We start from the raw sequence: 18,679 nt of genomic DNA, 5'->3' as shown, positions 1-18,679 counted from the left end.
GAGATCTCTCTCTCGGAGAGATCGAGATTAAGTGAAAGTATAATGTTATAGAAAAAAAATCGTTAAATTAAGTCCAAACATTATTTGATAAATATGCTGTTCTTTATTGAATTATAATCACCTTTTTTTTATCTACTCTTCAATAATTTTGACATTGACATTGACATTTTCTGTTTGAACGCGACAAAATAAAATCAAATAAACAATATTATAAGCTTAGCGTAACCATAATAATTGCATATAAAGTAATAACAGAGGGGCGTATCAGACTATTTTATCTGACGACTGATCATATTTTGTGCACTTCAAAATGATGAACCAATATTTAAAAGAATTAGAGCAAGTAAGTTGACGGCAACTTTGGGGATTTCATTAAAATTTCATTATAAAATTTTATTAATCTTCTTAGGATCCATTTGACCCCGATGAGTTTGTTGAGAGGATGGTACGGAGGAGCATGCAGGAATCCCGACTTACTGATGATCAAATTGATCCGGAAATGATTCATGACATATTTACTCAGGCCATACAAGATTTAAAGGTACTGCAAGAACGTCAGGAGAGAAAATGTATGAGACTGGAACAAGCTGTGCAAGAGGAGGAGAAACAATATGGTGCTAAACTATCTGAGATAATGGATCAGCATTCAGTAAGCATCATAGCCTATATTTATTATTTGTTTCTGTAATTATCCAGTCTTATAAGTTTCTATGACTCTTCTGGGAATTAGGCAGGATGCATTGAGTTAAGTCTGGACTTTAGCCAGTAATAGCCATATTGTACAGTATCCCAAATTCCTTAATCTTCCTTATAATTAAAAAACATTGACAACAAATGTCTCAATTAAATTCTTTTAAATTTAAATTTTATTAGTTACATTTACCTTTTCCAGCATTGCGTAAATGTATTTAGTACCTTGGATGAGCGCATGTCTCGTTGTGGGGGCCGAGCATTGGAGGTTGGTGAGAAACTTGGGGCAGCCAGAGCCCCAAGGGCACGGTCTGCGGCAGCTCGTGATCTGTTATCACATCTGGCAAACTTTCTTAGTCCAGGACCTGTTCTTACTGATCTATTTAATGATCCAAATAAGGTAAGATTTGTTTTTTATTATGTTATTTCTGCTAAGTTTATCAGTTGTATTAAGATTGATCAAGATGAATCATTGGCTGGAAATAATCCTTTAAGATTTACTCAATTTTTTTTTTCTTTATAGCTTAATGAAGCAGCAGATGTGATACAAAAATTGTACACAATAGCTCAAGAACTACCCCCAGATAAGTTTGAAGTTGCCAAAAAAAAGATTGAGGCTAAATATGACGAAATTGAACGTAATCTTATTGAAGAGTTTGTGAAGGCCCAAAATCAAGGCAATTTGGCAAAGATGAAGACAATTGCTAATATTATGACCAATTTCAAAGGTTATTCTCAGTGTGTTGACGCATTTATAGAAACTAGTCAAATGGTATGTTATTTTTCTTACAAGTTACAAGCTTTAAAACCTTCAGTGTGACTGCATAATATAATAATACTAGCTGCCGTCTGAGACTCCGTCCGTGCGGAATGAAAAAAAAACCTTACTAGTAGCCTATGTGTTCTACCAGGCTATGTTCTACATTTATCCCAAATTTCATTTCCATATAGTTGTTCTGGAGATACCTTCAAACAAACATCCATCCATCCATCCATCCATACACTTATTTATAATACTAGTAAGATTGTAATACTTAACAATAATAGAGTTTATAATAATAACAAGATTTTTTATTGCATATTTAAATGATTACAGTATCAATATTGCCTTGGCTTCTTAACTAGGTTAACCTGTAAGAGGCCAATGACTTCCCTTTCAAGTTAATCTTACAAAATAGATAATGCATATAACAAGTGCATATGCGTATATAAGGCATGTACAAATGCATATAACAAGTGTTATAATAATTAAACTAATTCAAATAAATTAAATTTTAAATTTATTAAAAATCATTAGTCAATAGTAACCGCAGGCACTGTGCTGCTGACATATGTAGCTCACCCATACTAGAATGATACTGTCATATTGATACCTCTTTCTTATAAGGAAAGAATGGGAAGTGGAAGTGGACTTTCCGGATGTGAGGATGCATGGAAAGGGTAAATATTTTCTTTCTGTGCATCCTCTCCTCCGTCGATTAAAGGTAGGCAACGTATATGCAACTGCATATGTCTATGAGCAACGTTCACTTCCCTATTTCAGTGATTTCAGATGGCCGCTCGCTCGTTTGCCACCTTATGATATAAAATAAAAATATTGAGAGAAATCAATAAAAAAATGCAAAACTTAGGTCTTCATTTGGTGCAATACAAATTGATATACACATATTTTATTCCTTTTTTTAAATTAATTTTTTGTTAAAAACTTTTACAGAATACTTTGTTAGGTAAAGACATATTTGCTTCTGTGTTACCATTGTGCAAGAAGAATAATACAATAATTACCAGTGTGTTTCCAAACCCTGAGCAAGTGATGAGCAAGTTTGTATTAAATATCTTCCATCTGAAGTTACAAAAGTATATACAGACGAAGTTAGCTGATAAAAATGATATTGAGAAGTATTTGAGGAATCTATATGATATGTATACAAGGTAAATTATTATTTATGATTGACTAATAAGTACTAACAAAAATGAATATCCCATGTGTACGTCCAGACTATGTTCTACATCTGTGCCAAATTTAACATGATCCTTTAAATCTGTTCTGGAGATATCTTCTGACAAACATCAATCCAATTTTTGCTTTTATAATATTAGTAAGATGTCAATAAAATGATGACATACATTAATGTGAATTAACTAATTTGTATAAATTTAGTATTGAATAAGGTTGAATAACTGCCATAGGATACCATTTGTTGAAAAATATGATAAAAAAATGTAAATAAAAAGTAAAAATTTATGAATAATTAAAAAAAAATTAAGTTTTGCTTATGTTCAAGCTTTTGGTGTAGCAATAAAGTATTTTCCGATTGGAATACTTGGCATTGAATGTTTCAAAAAATCTACACAAAGTCACAGTAACTAACTAGTATATTTGCATTACAGTACACAAAAGGTATGTGATGAGTTAGTGGCAGCGGGCATGGTGTCCGCTGATGGTAACATATCAACTGGAGACTTACGTCGTGAGGCTCTGGTCAATGGTGCAATGGCAGCCGCTAATGATGGTTATGCTGCACTGGAGATACGCCGACTGAAAGCTGTGCTCTCTAATGCTCTAAATGTCTATTATAATGAGAAGCATCATGTTAAGAAGCAAATACAAGGTGGTGGGTGAGTAAGCAATAGAATCCAAGTGATCTTGAACTATATTTGTATTAAGGATCTAAGAATCGTAAAATGTAGGAATATTTGGTTCAGAGTGTGTTCGGAACCAATTTTGTTTTTCTTTTTTTTAAAGTAATTTTTTTAAGAATATGACATTGTATGTGTGCCAGTATTTTTTCATTTTTCAAAAACGAGTTTGTTTTTATTGTAGAAGCTACATTTAATATATTTATATAATCTACAATTTTTACTATAACTAGAAATTTGATCATAATCAAGGATATTAAAAAGTAAATTACCATGTTTCAACAAAAAAAAATGTTTAAGATTCCAAGAGCTCCGTCGTGATTTACAAGCGGTGATAGGCACCCGGGCTAATATTAACATAGCTCAAATAGAGAACTATGGTGGAGAGACCTTCCTCAGCGAGCAATTAGTACAGAAAATGCTCGCTGATGCAAACATGTCCTTCCTCAGATGTAAAACTGTGAGTTACAATTTTATACTTGTTTTTAATTCTTGTATGGTTGAAGTCACTAACCTTTATAAATGGACTGGCTGTCAGACATCGTTTTTTGTGCCTATTTGATTTTCGCCATGGTAGCTATTTGCAGCGGTGGTGTTAATTGTTGTAATCAAATTCATCTTTGTAATATTTCTCAACAACTAAAGTGAAAAACTGAATTTTTCTTCTTTAGTCACATGACTTATAATGATAGTAAATTTTGATTGAAAAACATACAAATTCTAAAGAAAAGTAAAGAACACTTATTGCATTTTTAATGTTGGTTTCTGAGACAAAAATCTCTGTATAAAACATATACTCATGTTTAAAACGAGAACTTTGGTCTCAGAAACCCATAGTTAGTAATTTAAATACAAAACTGTACAATTTAAATTAAAATAATTAATTTTACCTTTCCAGCTATGTACTAGCAATGAGTTGTCAGGTACCGCGATAGCTCTACTTGATGTTCTGATACAGCAGTTATTGATTGAACACGTAGACTATGCACTAGACCTCGGCCTTCAGTCCATACCTATTGCTGAGAACAAATCACCACCACAGGTGAGACCATCTGACGAGTAACAATGAAGTCTCTATATAACTCTTATCTCCTCCTCTTATAAAATCTCTTCCCAAAATATGTAACTCTCTTTATCTCTCTGAAGTAAATATTACGAAATCTCCTCTTAAGAGATGTGACTCTTTCATTCTCCATTTTTTAACTCTTACTCTTATATGTATAAAATGTCTTTAATAAATATAATTTCTTAAAAACTATTATATTTTGTTCACAGATTTACTTCTTTGAAATTGTTAACCAGACGAATAAAATCGTGAAGATGTTTGAAGAGCATTTTCAAGAATCAGTATTACCCTGTTTGAGGTATTTATAAATTTATAGTACACAACATTTGAGTTGGCACGTCAATAGGTAGAGAACTCTTGTTGCTTACGTGCCAAATCTAATGCAGAATAATGTCTAGTACATTTTTGACATTATCGACAATTGTATAGTATTAAGTTTAGGCCAAAATTGTGTAATAGATAATTATATGTTATAGTTCAACAACAAAACAGAGCGAGTGCGTACAGAAGAAGACCTTAGTGCTGGAACAGCTGGAAAACAAAGTGGATGCTGGGCTGGAACGCGCTATTGCTGCTGTCGTTGGCTGGGTGCGTTTGCATCTGCATACAGAGCAGAAGAAGACTGACTTCAAGCCTGAAGGAGACATCGACACCCTCGCATCACCTGTGAGTAAACGAGACAGAGATAGTGCTTCAGCCAGAAAGAGATAGATAATATCGTATGACATGTAAGTAAACGAGACAAGGATAGTGCCATACTTCAGCCAGAAAGAGACTGAAACTATCGCATCACATATGAGTAAAAGAGATAGAGCGAGTGTCCGGAGAAAGGCAAGGAGCGAGAGTGAAAATTTCAAAGGACTTGGAGCGAATCATCGACATTTTTTTTTAATTTTTTCTTAATTAGATCGCAATAGATTTTTATAAATTTTTACCACTCTAGTATTTATCCACAGGATTTTTTTTTTGTTGTACTCAGGCGTGTTTGGCTGTGGTGTCTTACTTGAACTCAGTAATGGACAAAGTGTACGCGAATTTGGAGGGTGAGAATTTGCAGGCGGTGTCTCTGGAGCTCGCAGTGCGCCTGCACAGAGTTATATATGAACATTTGCAGAACTTCCAGTTCAATTCTGCAGGTGAGAGCTAGCTTAGCTTCCTCCCCCGACTTCGCCTACTTGCAAACTGTAGCAAATTTATACATATCTGTTCGGTCTTGTAACTTGGCTTACCATGTATGTTAATACATCCAAACATACAAACTTGCATATTAATAATATTAGTAAGATACGATATTAAAGGTCCTGTCAATAAAATTTCTCTTACTAAAAGGCATCACAAGATTGGAAAAAATATATTTGTTCACTGTCAAGGTCATGTTGACAGCATCATATTTTGACCAATGAGGGAGCAGCAGCTGTACGGCTTAATGTTGCCATTGTAATAATTTAAATATTCCATTAAAAATATCGCACAAGATATTATGAAATGTTTGTTGATTTTCTATATTTTCTTAGATAATAGTAGCTTTGTGTACTAAGGCGTCAGTATAACTAAGAAGTTATGTTGGTAGGTGCAATGATAGCTATCTGCGATGTAAAAGAATATAGATCAGCGGCGTGCGGCAGGTCTGGCAGCGCGCCGCATGCGCACGCGCTGTTTGACGCACTGCACGCACTTTGCAACTTATTATTAGTAAAGCCGGAGAACTTGCATCAAGTCTGTGAAGGAGAGACACTGGTAAGTATAAAACTAACTCTATTCCACACAAATGTTTTTTGTCCTTATTTTCCTTTGTTGCACGTAATCATATTTTATCTCTGTTCTTTTCAAAGAGTATGAAAGGGATGGCTATATATTTTCAATAACGGTTCATCAAGTCATTTTATTATCGATCTTTCCTGTATTTTTTTGTTATTTAGTTACTGTGAAATAAAAAAAGTTAATTAGTAGCCTATGTGTTCTTCCAGACTATGTTCTACATCTATGCTAAATTTCATCAAGATCCATGCAACCGTTCGTGAGTTACCTTGTAATAAACATCCATCCATCCAAATATTTGCATTTACAATATTGTAAGATACTATTTTTTTTTATCTCAGGCCGAACTAGACCAGTCTATACTACACAACTTTATACAGCTGCGGTCTGACTATAAAAGTCATAAGTTATCCAGTTTCCTTAAAGGACTGTCGTAAATATATCAAAAGCGATAAAACGTTTATCTTTACATAATAAATTGTTACTGCTTATGTAAATAACATTAAATTATAATAAAATGTAAACGATCACTTGTTTTTTTTTATTCCCAATAACAATTGTATATACAATGAATTGTATATTGTATTTTAATATAATTGGTCATATACATTTTTAAGTCATTGGGATATGGGAACTTACCATGGCACCGTGATAAGTTCCCACGACTTTATACGCGCAACCAAGTCTTACAAACATACTAGCGGACCCGACAGACGTTGTCCTGTCTACACGTATTTAATTTGAAAATTTAAAATAACTGTCGGGATAGACTAAAATTAAAATTCGAATATTATTTAAAATTTGACACTGCGATGGTAGCGCCGTCTGTCGGATCCAATGTAAAACATTCCAAAAACAACAACTAATAAATTAAAAAAACATTGTCCAGCGGGCAAAATTGTGAATCTAAACCATTCCCAGATTCCTTTGAACACACACAAAAAATTTCATCAAAATCGGTCCAGTCGTTTGAGAGAAGTTCAGTGACATACACTCACAGAAGAATTATATATACAAACATATGTCTCTTATTGTCCTTAAAAATGAGATATTAATATAAGTTGGTACTGGTTTTTAACAGTGAATATTCACGGAGATGAAGAATTGATCACATCTTTATATATAAAAGAGTTAACTATCAACGCACAGGCAAAACTATTGGATTTAGGGGTAATACGTAGCCATAGCAAAAGGTCTAAAGTGGTAGGCAAATGTTTATTTGGTGCATTCCTCAAACAGAATTATTTGTAAATTGATAAAACATTTTTGAGGATAAATAACTAATTAAGTAGGTGTTTTAGCTTTCTTTAAAAAACTGTAAAATTCGATATAATGAGATGAAGGTATGTTTGATCTTTTAAACTCCAGGCGACGAAATCGCGGTAAATAGTCTAATAGGTAATAAATCTGTAATAGGTAATAGCTATAAGTCCATGCAGATTTCGTACTAACTATATTTCATTTTAAATTTAATAAACACTAAATAAATATTCACAAAAGAGTAGGAGAGTCGTAACTGAGAAGTAATATCAGATACAATCCTTTGTTGTTTGCTTGTCAGATATATCTTCAAGGACAATGTTAAAAATAAATATTACGTTACTTACTACATATTGCGACTAGTTATTATTTCATTATATAGGTTTTTATTTACATGACAAATGATATTCGTTACCCGTTATGTACGAAAATACAATCGTCGAGAGGATTGGCATGAAACCAAACACATTTTACGTAACTTTTGCATAGAAACTGTGGGCAATCATTTTGTTTTTATTCTAACGAAAAATTTGCATTTTGTACAGGAGAGAAGAAAAAAGAAGTTAAAATAAAACTCATGCCTGAATGAATTCTAGATTTTGTTATAGTAAAGTGGTGGTCAGCTCTTACTTGCAATGACTGCATAAAATATTGCAAATGCGATGAATATTTGTTATGTACATATTATTTATGTAGCCTTTGACATAGTTTTATTACCTCAATAAATGGAATGTTACGAAATATCATATTACGTGTATTCGTGCATTTCATCTACTTCGATGCATCGTTATAACGACATGAACGTTTTGTGTTTCGGTGCTCCAATATCATATGTAATAACGCTCGCCTTATCACTGCTATCTGTACGTCTCGGCTCTCGGCTTCACTACGTCCATTCATAAGTCCTCCCCACCCCGACTGGTGTTCAATGAACAAACGTGTGTGCGTGCCGGGTGCCGGCGACGCGAGCGCAGCGCCCACGGACGAACTAAACACGACTTCAGTGTCGATCGCGCAGGCCGGCAGTGTTCATCGCTCCGTGCCGCGTACAAAGTTCACAAAACAAAGTGTTCAGCCGAAGTTCAGTGTGACCCACTCACCTATCTATAACAAAGTGCCGTGCCCATATCGCTAATCTGGATAATATCATTAAAATCGAGAGGTAAGCTCGCAACGGCTGAAATGTTTATTTTCATTCAAACTCCGACGCCTACGCGCGGTGCTGTGTCGCGATTTGTAAGCGACGAATTTACATGTTATAAGTTCATTCATTTGTCGGTAGGGCAGATTTATATTATCAGCTTACGTGTTATATGAATGGATAATCAAAAGTTTTGTAATGAGTCTTTCGAGACGGTTGAATCATTAGTGGCGGTGTCGACGATATCTTTGCGATCACGTTCCGTGTAACTTCTTCGTTGGCCGATCGGTGCGTTATCTAGGTGAGCCCGTCCGTTCCATTTCGAGTGGTGTTTTTATCCCGGCTCTACCTGAGCGTTGAGCGTCGAGTGGAGGCGGTGCGATACACCGATCGTTTCGCCGCAACTCGTTTCTAATGATCCGCACTCTTATACAAAACAGACCGCACCTTTCCAATAACATTTTCATTTATATTTAATATCGTATCGACTACGTCCCAATTTCGCACAACGGTCGACGCTGTTCTATTATTAATTCATCGTGGACCTTTAATGGGAAAGTATCGATAAGACAAAGCAATAAATCCATAACTTTACGATCGTGTTTACCCTTTGTAGTGTAAACGACACTAGATGATTTAGCTTGAGCGAGAAATGCTACCATCAATACTGACAAAGTATACCTACCTACATGTAATGTTATGTGACGTAGAACTTACCTATATTTAGTTGCAGGAGGCACTCGATAGGTGTAGCTTTATTTATCTTTTATCTATAAGTTTAAAAATATCCAATTGAAATGATTCGACACTGATCATTATACAAATCCATGGGATACCTACGTAATATATTTAAATATTCAAAGTGTATGCAAGGCAAGCGGCCTCATTGTTTTAAGACTTTAATATTAATATCTCCCAGGCTATATCAACAACCTGGCCGTTTATTGACCCGGCAGTGAAAGAAAACATCGCGAGGAAACCTGCAGGTCTGAGAAAAATATTTTGATGAATACACTGGCCGTCTGAAAGTATACCTCAATGCTCTCTTTAGAAGGATATATTTTATATGGTTTTTATTATTGGAAATTGATGAATTTCTGTCAAGAACCCATTAAGCTAGTATTTTTCTTTAGCGATTTACTGTCCATGTTAATTCTGAACGTCTTTTTGCTTTAATAAAAAAAAACAATGGAGGTAAATGACGATAAAAATCATGTTAATAGTTTTGTTTTCGGCGTACGTGCCCATCCCCAGTCTGACAAGTGTTATCTAACCTAATCTACCATGATACCGCTCATTCAACATCGCAATCTCTTCTAATTGGTCCCACGAATTTGACAACAAACAATGTTATCATATTCATTTATTGATTAAATTTTACAAAGCAGAAAAAACTAAGGCAGTAGCAAAGCTATAAGAACGCGCCTTTAAAATTCGTACCTGGCTATCCTCAAACTGCGTAGTAGATTAAAAATTGGCTTGCTCCCGAATTTCTAACTGTATTTTTCCCGCTCTTTCTTAGTCATGTCTATCACTATTGATCATGTAAGATTACATTGTTGAAAATAGGAAAAACTTAAATATTTCCCAAACTATCAATATCTTAAACTTTTAAATAATTGCTAGGTTATTTTAATGTTGCCATATAAATGTGCTAAAACTATCAAGTTGCAATTAGTCCATAAGACAACTGGCTTTTGCCAAACGTTAAAATGTTTTAACCAAACACATTACGGTAGGAAAAAAAGTGTGTCAAACTTTTTCACTAACCATTCTTGGCAAAATTACGGCCATAAACATTTTTGTTACTTATTATTTTTTTATTTGTCTGTTAAGCGTTAGTAGATATTTCCACATTGCCTCCATCTCGTAACCCGAATACCACGAGTCCCATAAAATATATAGAATTCATTTTTTTTACCTATTTTAAGATAAGAACAAAATTTTCTTAAAATCTATTTTACAACAATTTTTATCGTAAGTAAATGGGGACTTAGTAAAATAAAGACTGTTTCATGTTTCTGGACATGATTAAATTGAATAAATAAATAAATCAAAATATTAAAAAAAGGCGTTAAAAATTTAAAGTGCTCTACAGATTTCAGAAGAACATAATTATTAATTTAGCAATAAAATAAGTACCTTCTAACCATTCTAGGTTCATTGCGGCGTTAACAATTATGTTGATACTAACTTTAAAACCGCAATCGTTATATAGCAAATATAAATTGCGGTTTACAATTTTAATCCGAATACAAGACACAAAGATAAGTTTACTGTGTCTTGGAGCTATTTTTAATTCAACATATTCTTTGAGTTTTAATCGACTATACAACAATAACATTAAATTCCTTGTATCTAACAGTAAACCTTGTAGCGGCCGTTAAAATAAATCTCCATGAATTTTCAAGGTATACTCGCTGAATTTAATATCGAAAAATGTATTGATCGTTGCTGCTTAACATTTTTTTCTGGGTATCTCTGGAACTGCTGGACCGATTATGATAGGACTTTAACTTTAGCTGAGGCTATAAGGCTTCACACTTTGAAGAAATGTGTCCCCCCTTTACGCCGATGTCAAATTGTACGAGAGTTTGCCACACGACCAAATACGCAGCAACGTAAAGTACAGTTCGTTTGATTGACCCACACGTCACTTGCTGGTCGTTTAAGGGATTGTTTGAGATTTTCTTTTGTATTTACCATAGTGATATCTATTCGTGTGAGTGCTATTAATTTGAGTTTGTTTACATCGCTTACTATACGTGACGTATTTAATTAGGAATGATGCACCGATGACTAACGCTTGTCTCTGAAGGCTACTGACAGACCTACTTATAGCGATACGTTACACTATTAACTTTCTACTAATTAAAGACAATGCATTTAAATAGGAGACATCTATCTAAAAATGTCATTTTTAAAACAAACAAAATGCAAGCAAAACATTAATTTATTATCAAGATCAATGTTATATTTTGATACATTAAATGGTTAATAATTCGTTTAATTGAACGTTTTCTTACATCATATTATAACATGTTTAGTAATTCAAAATTGTCAAAGTTCAGAATCGATCGGTAACATTGTAACCATGTATAGTGATAAAAATGTTAGTAATTTTTTTTTACATTTAACTACGACACCTGGCGATGCGTAATTGAATATAGCGTCATAACAAATACATTTATGATTATAAAAGAAAACACCACGCAGACAATAAATACACGTGTCTAAAAAACTTAGAGCCAACTCAAATGGATCACGCAATGTATTCGCTAATATTTAGTCGTGGCCAGCCTGTTACGTCTTCAATAATCATAATTCATCTAATTCACACGAATATAATAATGAATAATGTCAACTAAACCTTTTCATAAATTGAAATAAGTTTAACCGTTGGTTTCTGAGACCAAATATTTGTATAAAACATATCGTCATCCCTTTCATTATCTTTCACAAAACAGAAATAACAATATGTTTTTGATTTTGGTATTTGAAACCCACGATTAGAGGAATAACAATAAAACTTTTAGAAACCAGTATGAAGTAAAATTGATTGATAGATTGCTAATATTAATCGACATTTTACTAAAGAGCTTGTCAATATTTTAAGCCATAATTCACGGTAACATACTATATCTATTATGGAAAAATCAGCCACACTCTGCAATGCGCCATTATCACTTTATCAGACACTAACAAGCCTTATCTGTAGACTCGAAGGTTGTGGGCATATACATCGCACGATATTCAAATTAAATTATCTAATGTAAAAATTTAAAATCTTATCCTATATACATCTAAATATATTACAAGTTCTATTTTAATTATATTATGGCTTACATCTAGTGATCCTAGAAAGGCTTATGTCGGAAAAAAAAATTGTATTAATGTAATTCTTCGTAACATTAATAGTCTAAAATAAAATGTAAATCAAATCTTATATTAATATTTTTTATCACGCGACATGAATTTTTTAAATTGTACGCATTTTAGTTGTCGCTTCTGGCTGAATCTTTATTGTGCATGTGACGTGGGCGTTCTACGAAAAAAAAAACTGTCGATCGACATCTGACGGGCGCTGACTGGGCGCGAGACGCAGCTGAGGTTCGGTGCTCTATCGGATGTCTGCGGAGTTGTGGGGGGCGGGGGGGACACCTGCATGCAAGCCTGTGTGCGTGGGGCCCATGCGTTTATGGTTACGCAGTTTATAATATTTTGTTGTCATCCTTCTATGTGAGAATGTCGAAAGAAGTGAAATGTAATCTTTGTTTTCTAGAAGAAACCATGAAAGATAAATATTAGCATTTTTTTAATTTAACAATGCTAATATTAACAAGGCACCTATTTCATAAGAGAAATAAACAGACGGTGACCATCTGTTTATCCATCATCAAACGATTTTTTTTTAATTTTAAACCAATCGTTTTAATTAAGTATATCAACATTTTATAGAAATGTTATAAAATACGTAATAAAGACTCTTTATTAATTTCTTAAAACATTTCGCAATTCGAAAATCTTCCTGAAACAAGCTTTTAAAACTTGACTGTTTTGTAAGGATACAGTCTCCATGTTTGCGTGTGTAGTAGGGAAGTTACAGTTGTGTGCGTAGGGTGTACACCTTGCAACAACGGGATCCCAAGCAGGTAGACAAGTTGCTCGCTGACATGATTTGGGACGGATCTCGACGGCGAATATGGTTTTTGAATACACATACCCATAAACGTCTGAACTGGATTGAAACAGTACAGTTGCTTCTTAGAAAGCGTTAATACGTTTCACTTGACGTATTAATTGGCGTCTAATATTGATTGTAGAAATTACACTTAGTTGGTATTAAATATTAATTACATTAAAATAATAAGGTAAGGAGTATTTTATATTATGTTTATTATTTCTTAAACTAAAACGATATATTAAAATGCTAAATTTTACGTAAAAATGCGTCCATCATTTAATTTAAAATGAGTTTAACGTTTGCTTAAAGACAATTTTAATACGGTAACCGCTAGTTTATAAGAAAATACATTTTATTAGACGCTTAAAATAAATTTTACAGCAGTTTTAAATGCCGTGAAACTTTTATGATTCGAAAGATTTAACCGATTTATTTCTGTTTGTTTAGAAATCTATCTATTAATGTTAAATGTAGGTAAAATACATTAAATTACTAAAATAACTGCAGAAAGATATATAATAGTTGTCGCACACAATCCATCCGCGCAGGATTAAAAAAAAACATAATTAGTAGCCTATGTGTTCTTCCAGACTATATGTATGCCAAATTTCATCTAGATCCGTTCACCCGTTCTGGAGATACCTCCAAACAAATATCCATCTAAACTTTCGCATTTATAACATTAGTAAGATATTAGTGAAAAGTAAGATTTGAGAACTTTTGAACGAAAAGTGTTAAAATATTATATTTTTAATAGTAAAGGTTTGTTTCAACCCAATAAATTATTATTCAATTTTATCTCATCAGCACAAAGTAATATACACAATATGTTAATATGTTGCCATGTTATAAAAATATAATTTATGCTTATTTATATTATAAGTAGCGTAAAATAAACTAAGTAGCTTTCATCGTACGAGTTATGGATGTCACATTTCGTTCCATACTCGGCAGCCGCAGTAACAATTCAGACCAAGTACTAAATATAGTACGAAATAAAACGAATGTCGCTTGCCCTTCATCCAGACCAATTAACATTAACTGATAATGTACCTAATTGTCTTACTCATAACGTCTATTTTGATTTGGCACGCGTGTGCCGGGCAATTGGCCGTCGCCGCCCGCGCCTGTGCACCAGAATTTTTAATTATGAATTAATTAGCAACGATCAACAACACAAACTTGCCTAATGGTCGTATTAGTTTAATCTACAGTTACGACACTTGCTAGTTAAATAGCTTTGTTATGACTAGACAGATATCAATCTGAATCTAATAGTGAAATCAAAAATGGAATAATTTGTTGAATCTATACTAGCTGCCGCATGCGATTCCGTCCGCGCGGTATTAAAGAATAAACTAAATTAGTAGGTTATGTGTTCTTCCAGACTCTGTTCTGCACTATGCCAAATTTTAGCGAGATTCATGCAGCCATCCTTGAGATACCTTCAATTAAACATCCATCCAAACATTTGCATTTGTAAAATTAGTATGATTAAGCATCAAAGGCAATATTAAGTCGCATACAATGCGTATTATATTTCAAAGTAAAATACGACTTATACCGGTGTTTACATATAGATTTAAATAAAAAATAAAAAAAAACCATACAGACCAGGGCATAATAGAGTTGTCACTGCTATCAAGAGCTTTATAAAGCCGAGTCTACGTAGGCACAATACGCCCATGTGTCCATCGAGCTGTGAGCTTGAGTTCGATGACTGCGATAAAGTAATATACATTTTATATCAAAGTATAAAGTACACATATCAAAGTATCATATTAAAGTGCTTATACATTATCGAAATTACAAAATTCGTTAAGTCATGTAACATACCTATCTTGTGTACCAATAAATTCGATGAAATTATGTTGCAAGATTAAAAACTGAAATAATCACGTATTATGATTTAATCTTACTAGTAATAAATACAAAAGCTTACATGTATAAATGGATGGATTGTTTGTTTGCAGGTGAATTCAAAACGGCTAATTAGATCTGCATTAAATTACGCACAGAGTTAGGCTACGTTCTGGAATTGCACGGACTACTTATTTTTTTATTCCGCGCAGATAAAGCCGCAGGCAAAAACTGTTATTGATATTCTTGGAGTACGTAAATAAATATATACATAGTATTGTTTGTAAATGCACTAAAAATCACAAGCGCGAATTTGTGAGTAGGTTTGTATGCTAATATTGGTGCTATTTTCTGTCAAATGTATTACAATTGCAAACATATCACTTGCAAAAATATCAAGATTTACAATTGATACATGACAACTGCGTTATTTGTAGGTTTTTATTTGTTTTACTTGACATTCAATATAATACACCCAGAATATTTTTTTATATCATAAGGTGGCAAATGAGTGAGCGACCATCTGAAATCGTTGAAATAGCGAAGTGACCGTTGCCCATAGACAAACGCAAATGCATATGCGTTGCCTACCTTAAATCGACGGAGGAGAGGATGCACAGAAAGAAAATATGTAATTAGTAGTAGTCAATCAAAATGAGTGCAATACTAAACTGTGGACCGTTTTAGGTTCCTAATACGTTCGATTCAGTCCCAGGATGATTTTAATTCACGATTAAATAGACAGATGGCGTTGTCAGTACTTTTTTGTCTGAGAAAAAACCAGAACAGCATACGACGTCAGCTGATCTTTTAGTACAAATATACTATTTCACTTTATGTTACTAATATTATAAATACGAATGCTTAGATAGATAGATGGATAGTGGAATGGATGTTTGTTTGAAGGTATCTCCGGAACGGCTGAACGGATCTCGCTGAAATTTGGCATAGTTGTAGAACATAGTTTGGAAGAACACATAGGCTACTAATTATTTTTTTAATACCGCTTGGACGGAGTCACGGGCAACAGCTAGTAAGTAGATAAAGTTGAGTGGGTTAAGGGATCCGTGGGTTGGTATAGGCCAAGGTTTCTCTATCGAAATGTCCACAGTTTATTGCGAAGTAGGCGCGGACAATGAACATGGTACAGATAAAATATACATGATTTTATTCTTCTCACGATCCTACACAATGTGACGATATTAAAAACGATTACATACTTTAGTTTTTTTTTTATTGTTGTTAACTAAATCACCATGACTGAATCAAATTATTAACATCTGTTTGTGTTGGCATGAATGTTGAATGTTTCTGTGTATTTAATATTATTAATCCCAACAAGACAGACTGATATATTACCAAATATAAGCGTTATCATTTGATCGTAATATTTTTTTTGTATATAAATTATTATGATACTAGTTGTCGCCCGCGACTCCGTCCGCGCGGATTAAAAAAAAAAACTTAATTTCAGAGATATCCATGCAGCCCTTCTGGAGATACCTTCTAACAAACATCCATCTATCCATCCATCTAAACTTTCGCATTTATAATATTAGTAAGATTAGTAAGATTTTCTGTTCGTTGTTTATCCACGTTTCTAAACCAACCCGTCTTCGTATACTATAGAATAGATCATATTTTATTATGTATTATTTTAATTGATGATGACTACTATAACAATAGTATAATTCTGTAGCTAAGCATAAAATTTGCTCTCATATCAACAAGATAAATCCTCGTTGCGTATCTTAATGATTTTATCAAATTGAAGAAAGGAAATTTTTGATAAAAAAAACTGAACTTTGCCCATTATATCATTTTCTTATTAAGTTTTTAAAATTGCCGACATAAATATTCCGAATAATGTAACTATCACGTTTTTTAATAGACAATTAAACAAATGACAGTTTTTTTCACGGTATCTTGTACACTAAGTACTAGGGCTTCATAAATATACTATTTGAAATTCAAAGAATGTCAACCCTTCATGATAACATTCGAGTAGTCAGAGCGCGCAATGCATTAAAGATTGTTTTGATACGGCAAGGTGGTAACCCACTATCGACACCATACATACGAACACAAGTTACTTTGATTATGTATCTGTCTAAATAATCGTAAATCTTAAAATAGAATATATTGTATTGGAATAAAATACTGAATATGTTAACATATTGAAAATCTTATGCGTTGCCTACCTTTAATCGCCGGAGGAGAGGATGCACGGAAAGAAAATACCTTTCCATGCATCCTCTCATCCGGAAAGTCCATTTCCACTTCCCATCCCTTCCTTACGAGAAAAAGAGTGGGAAGGGAAAGAGGACTAAATTAGGCCTCCGGGACGCACACTCATCAGACGAAACGCTGAACTGCTTCCACTTTACGCCTGTCTTCTGTGTGGTCGTGGTATTTCACCGGGCGAGCCGGGCCAATTCGTGCGAAGATGTTAAAGCAGGATCTACCACTGTTAAAATATCTATATAAAAACAGCATGAGCTATGTACTTTTCGACAGTATTAGTTAGAATCATTCGGCGCGAATGACGTGCTTTCGTTACAAAGTCCAGTGTCAGAATGAATAGTGAGGGGACATAAACGTCGACATTTTTGTAAGGCTTGCGTTGCGTCAATACACTGGCAGAATTTCGGATTTTCTTCCTAACAATACTTTAAAATCAACTTTTACTCAATACAAGTTAAATAAAACGCAAATACATTTTTTTCATTTATCTTCAAAATTCCTATTCTTTTACATTTTTAGACAAGGAACCTTTGTCTCCTAAATAATATCAAAAAGCTCTACATAGGTTTTATTGTAGAGTGTTTTTGCTCTACTTTTTATATTACGTTATTAAGAAATAGAATAATATCTGTTCCATGTATATACAGATTTAAAGTTCCTTTTCTCACATTACTCATAGAGTTATGAACGTCTGTCGGGAGAGGGGGTTGTGCGGGGCGCGAGAGGAGGTCTAAATATAGCCCGCATGCAACAGGTGGCCACCCTTCTTCGCTACACCCACGCCATGCTCAGCTTTATAGACCATACAACTGCAATATAAGTACAAATTATAGGACATATGATTTGCGATTCTTTACTATTTCAAATAAGATTTGTTTGAAATTGTAAAAAATTTTGGAAACTTACTTGTTTAGATCTTCAGTAAGGAACTCAAAATAATTACTAAGTCTCATTTTTTTTTGTTTCTCTTCATTTAAAATTAAAAAAACAAATTTTTGGCTTACGATATGTTTACATAGGAGCCATCGATGTTTTGTTTTTAGCGCAGATATGTAAATTTTATCAGTTTGCAACAGTCTTTCATAAATATTTTACATATTACTGATACGATAGTCATTTATTGTTATTTTGTAATAATTATTTTTTGAGTTTAAATACTGAACATTTAAAAATTAAACATTTCAAAATGAGGATTATATTATATGAGTGTATTAGCCTAGAGTTTTCTCTATTTTAATTCAATTTCTTGTATCATCAAGCGCTTTTGTCTGCTCAAATGTTCAGCAGTACGATAAATCCATGGCAACTTAAAAACTTCACTTCAGGGTTCGCTTTC

The 18,679-nt window shown here is 33.5% G+C and overlaps 2 protein-coding genes across 3 annotated transcripts in view; both read left to right on the top strand.

Annotated features, from left to right (window-relative positions):
• Nucleotides 1-169: 169 nt before the first annotated feature.
• Sec10 (Exocyst complex component Sec10) lies at nt 170-6,650 on the top strand. The gene is made up of 13 exons (XM_013315672.1): nt 170-343; nt 410-649; nt 893-1,090; nt 1,214-1,462; nt 2,405-2,622; nt 3,082-3,309; nt 3,631-3,790; nt 4,229-4,372; nt 4,606-4,694; nt 4,873-5,062; nt 5,376-5,532; nt 5,967-6,133; nt 6,496-6,650. The coding sequence occupies exons 1-13, from the start codon at nt 311-313 to the stop codon at nt 6,589-6,591; spliced, it is 2,169 nt and encodes a 722-aa protein (XP_013171126.1). The 5' UTR covers nt 170-310; the 3' UTR covers nt 6,592-6,650.
• A 1,729-nt stretch (nt 6,651-8,379) lies between these two features.
• The window catches only part of pnt (ETS transcription factor pointed), a 123,033-nt gene continuing 112,733 nt past the window's right edge, over nt 8,380-18,679 (top strand). For both annotated transcript variants that reach the window (XM_013315421.1, XM_013315420.1), the window contains exon 1: nt 8,380-8,576. The gene's annotated coding sequence lies outside the window, so the exon portion shown is untranslated. The remainder of the gene's footprint in view (nt 8,577-18,679) is intronic.

This window comes from Papilio xuthus, unplaced genomic scaffold, assembly GCF_000836235.2.
Source record: "Papilio xuthus unplaced genomic scaffold, Pxut_1.1 DF826961.1, whole genome shotgun sequence".
Taxonomy (NCBI): Eukaryota; Metazoa; Arthropoda; class Insecta; order Lepidoptera; family Papilionidae; genus Papilio; species Papilio xuthus.
Note: the sequence above shows the minus strand (reverse complement) of the source record. Positions and strands in the feature narration are given on the sequence as shown.

Coding starts and splice junctions, on each gene's coding strand:
- Sec10 (XM_013315672.1), top strand. CDS start 311: ATGATGAACCAATATTTAAAAGAATTAGAGCAA. Junction 344..409: donor ATTTAAAAGAATTAGAGCAA/GTAAGTTGACGG, acceptor TAATCTTCTTAG/GATCCATTTGACCCCGATGA. Junction 2,623..3,081: donor CTATATGATATGTATACAAG/GTAAATTATTAT, acceptor TTTGCATTACAG/TACACAAAAGGTATGTGATG.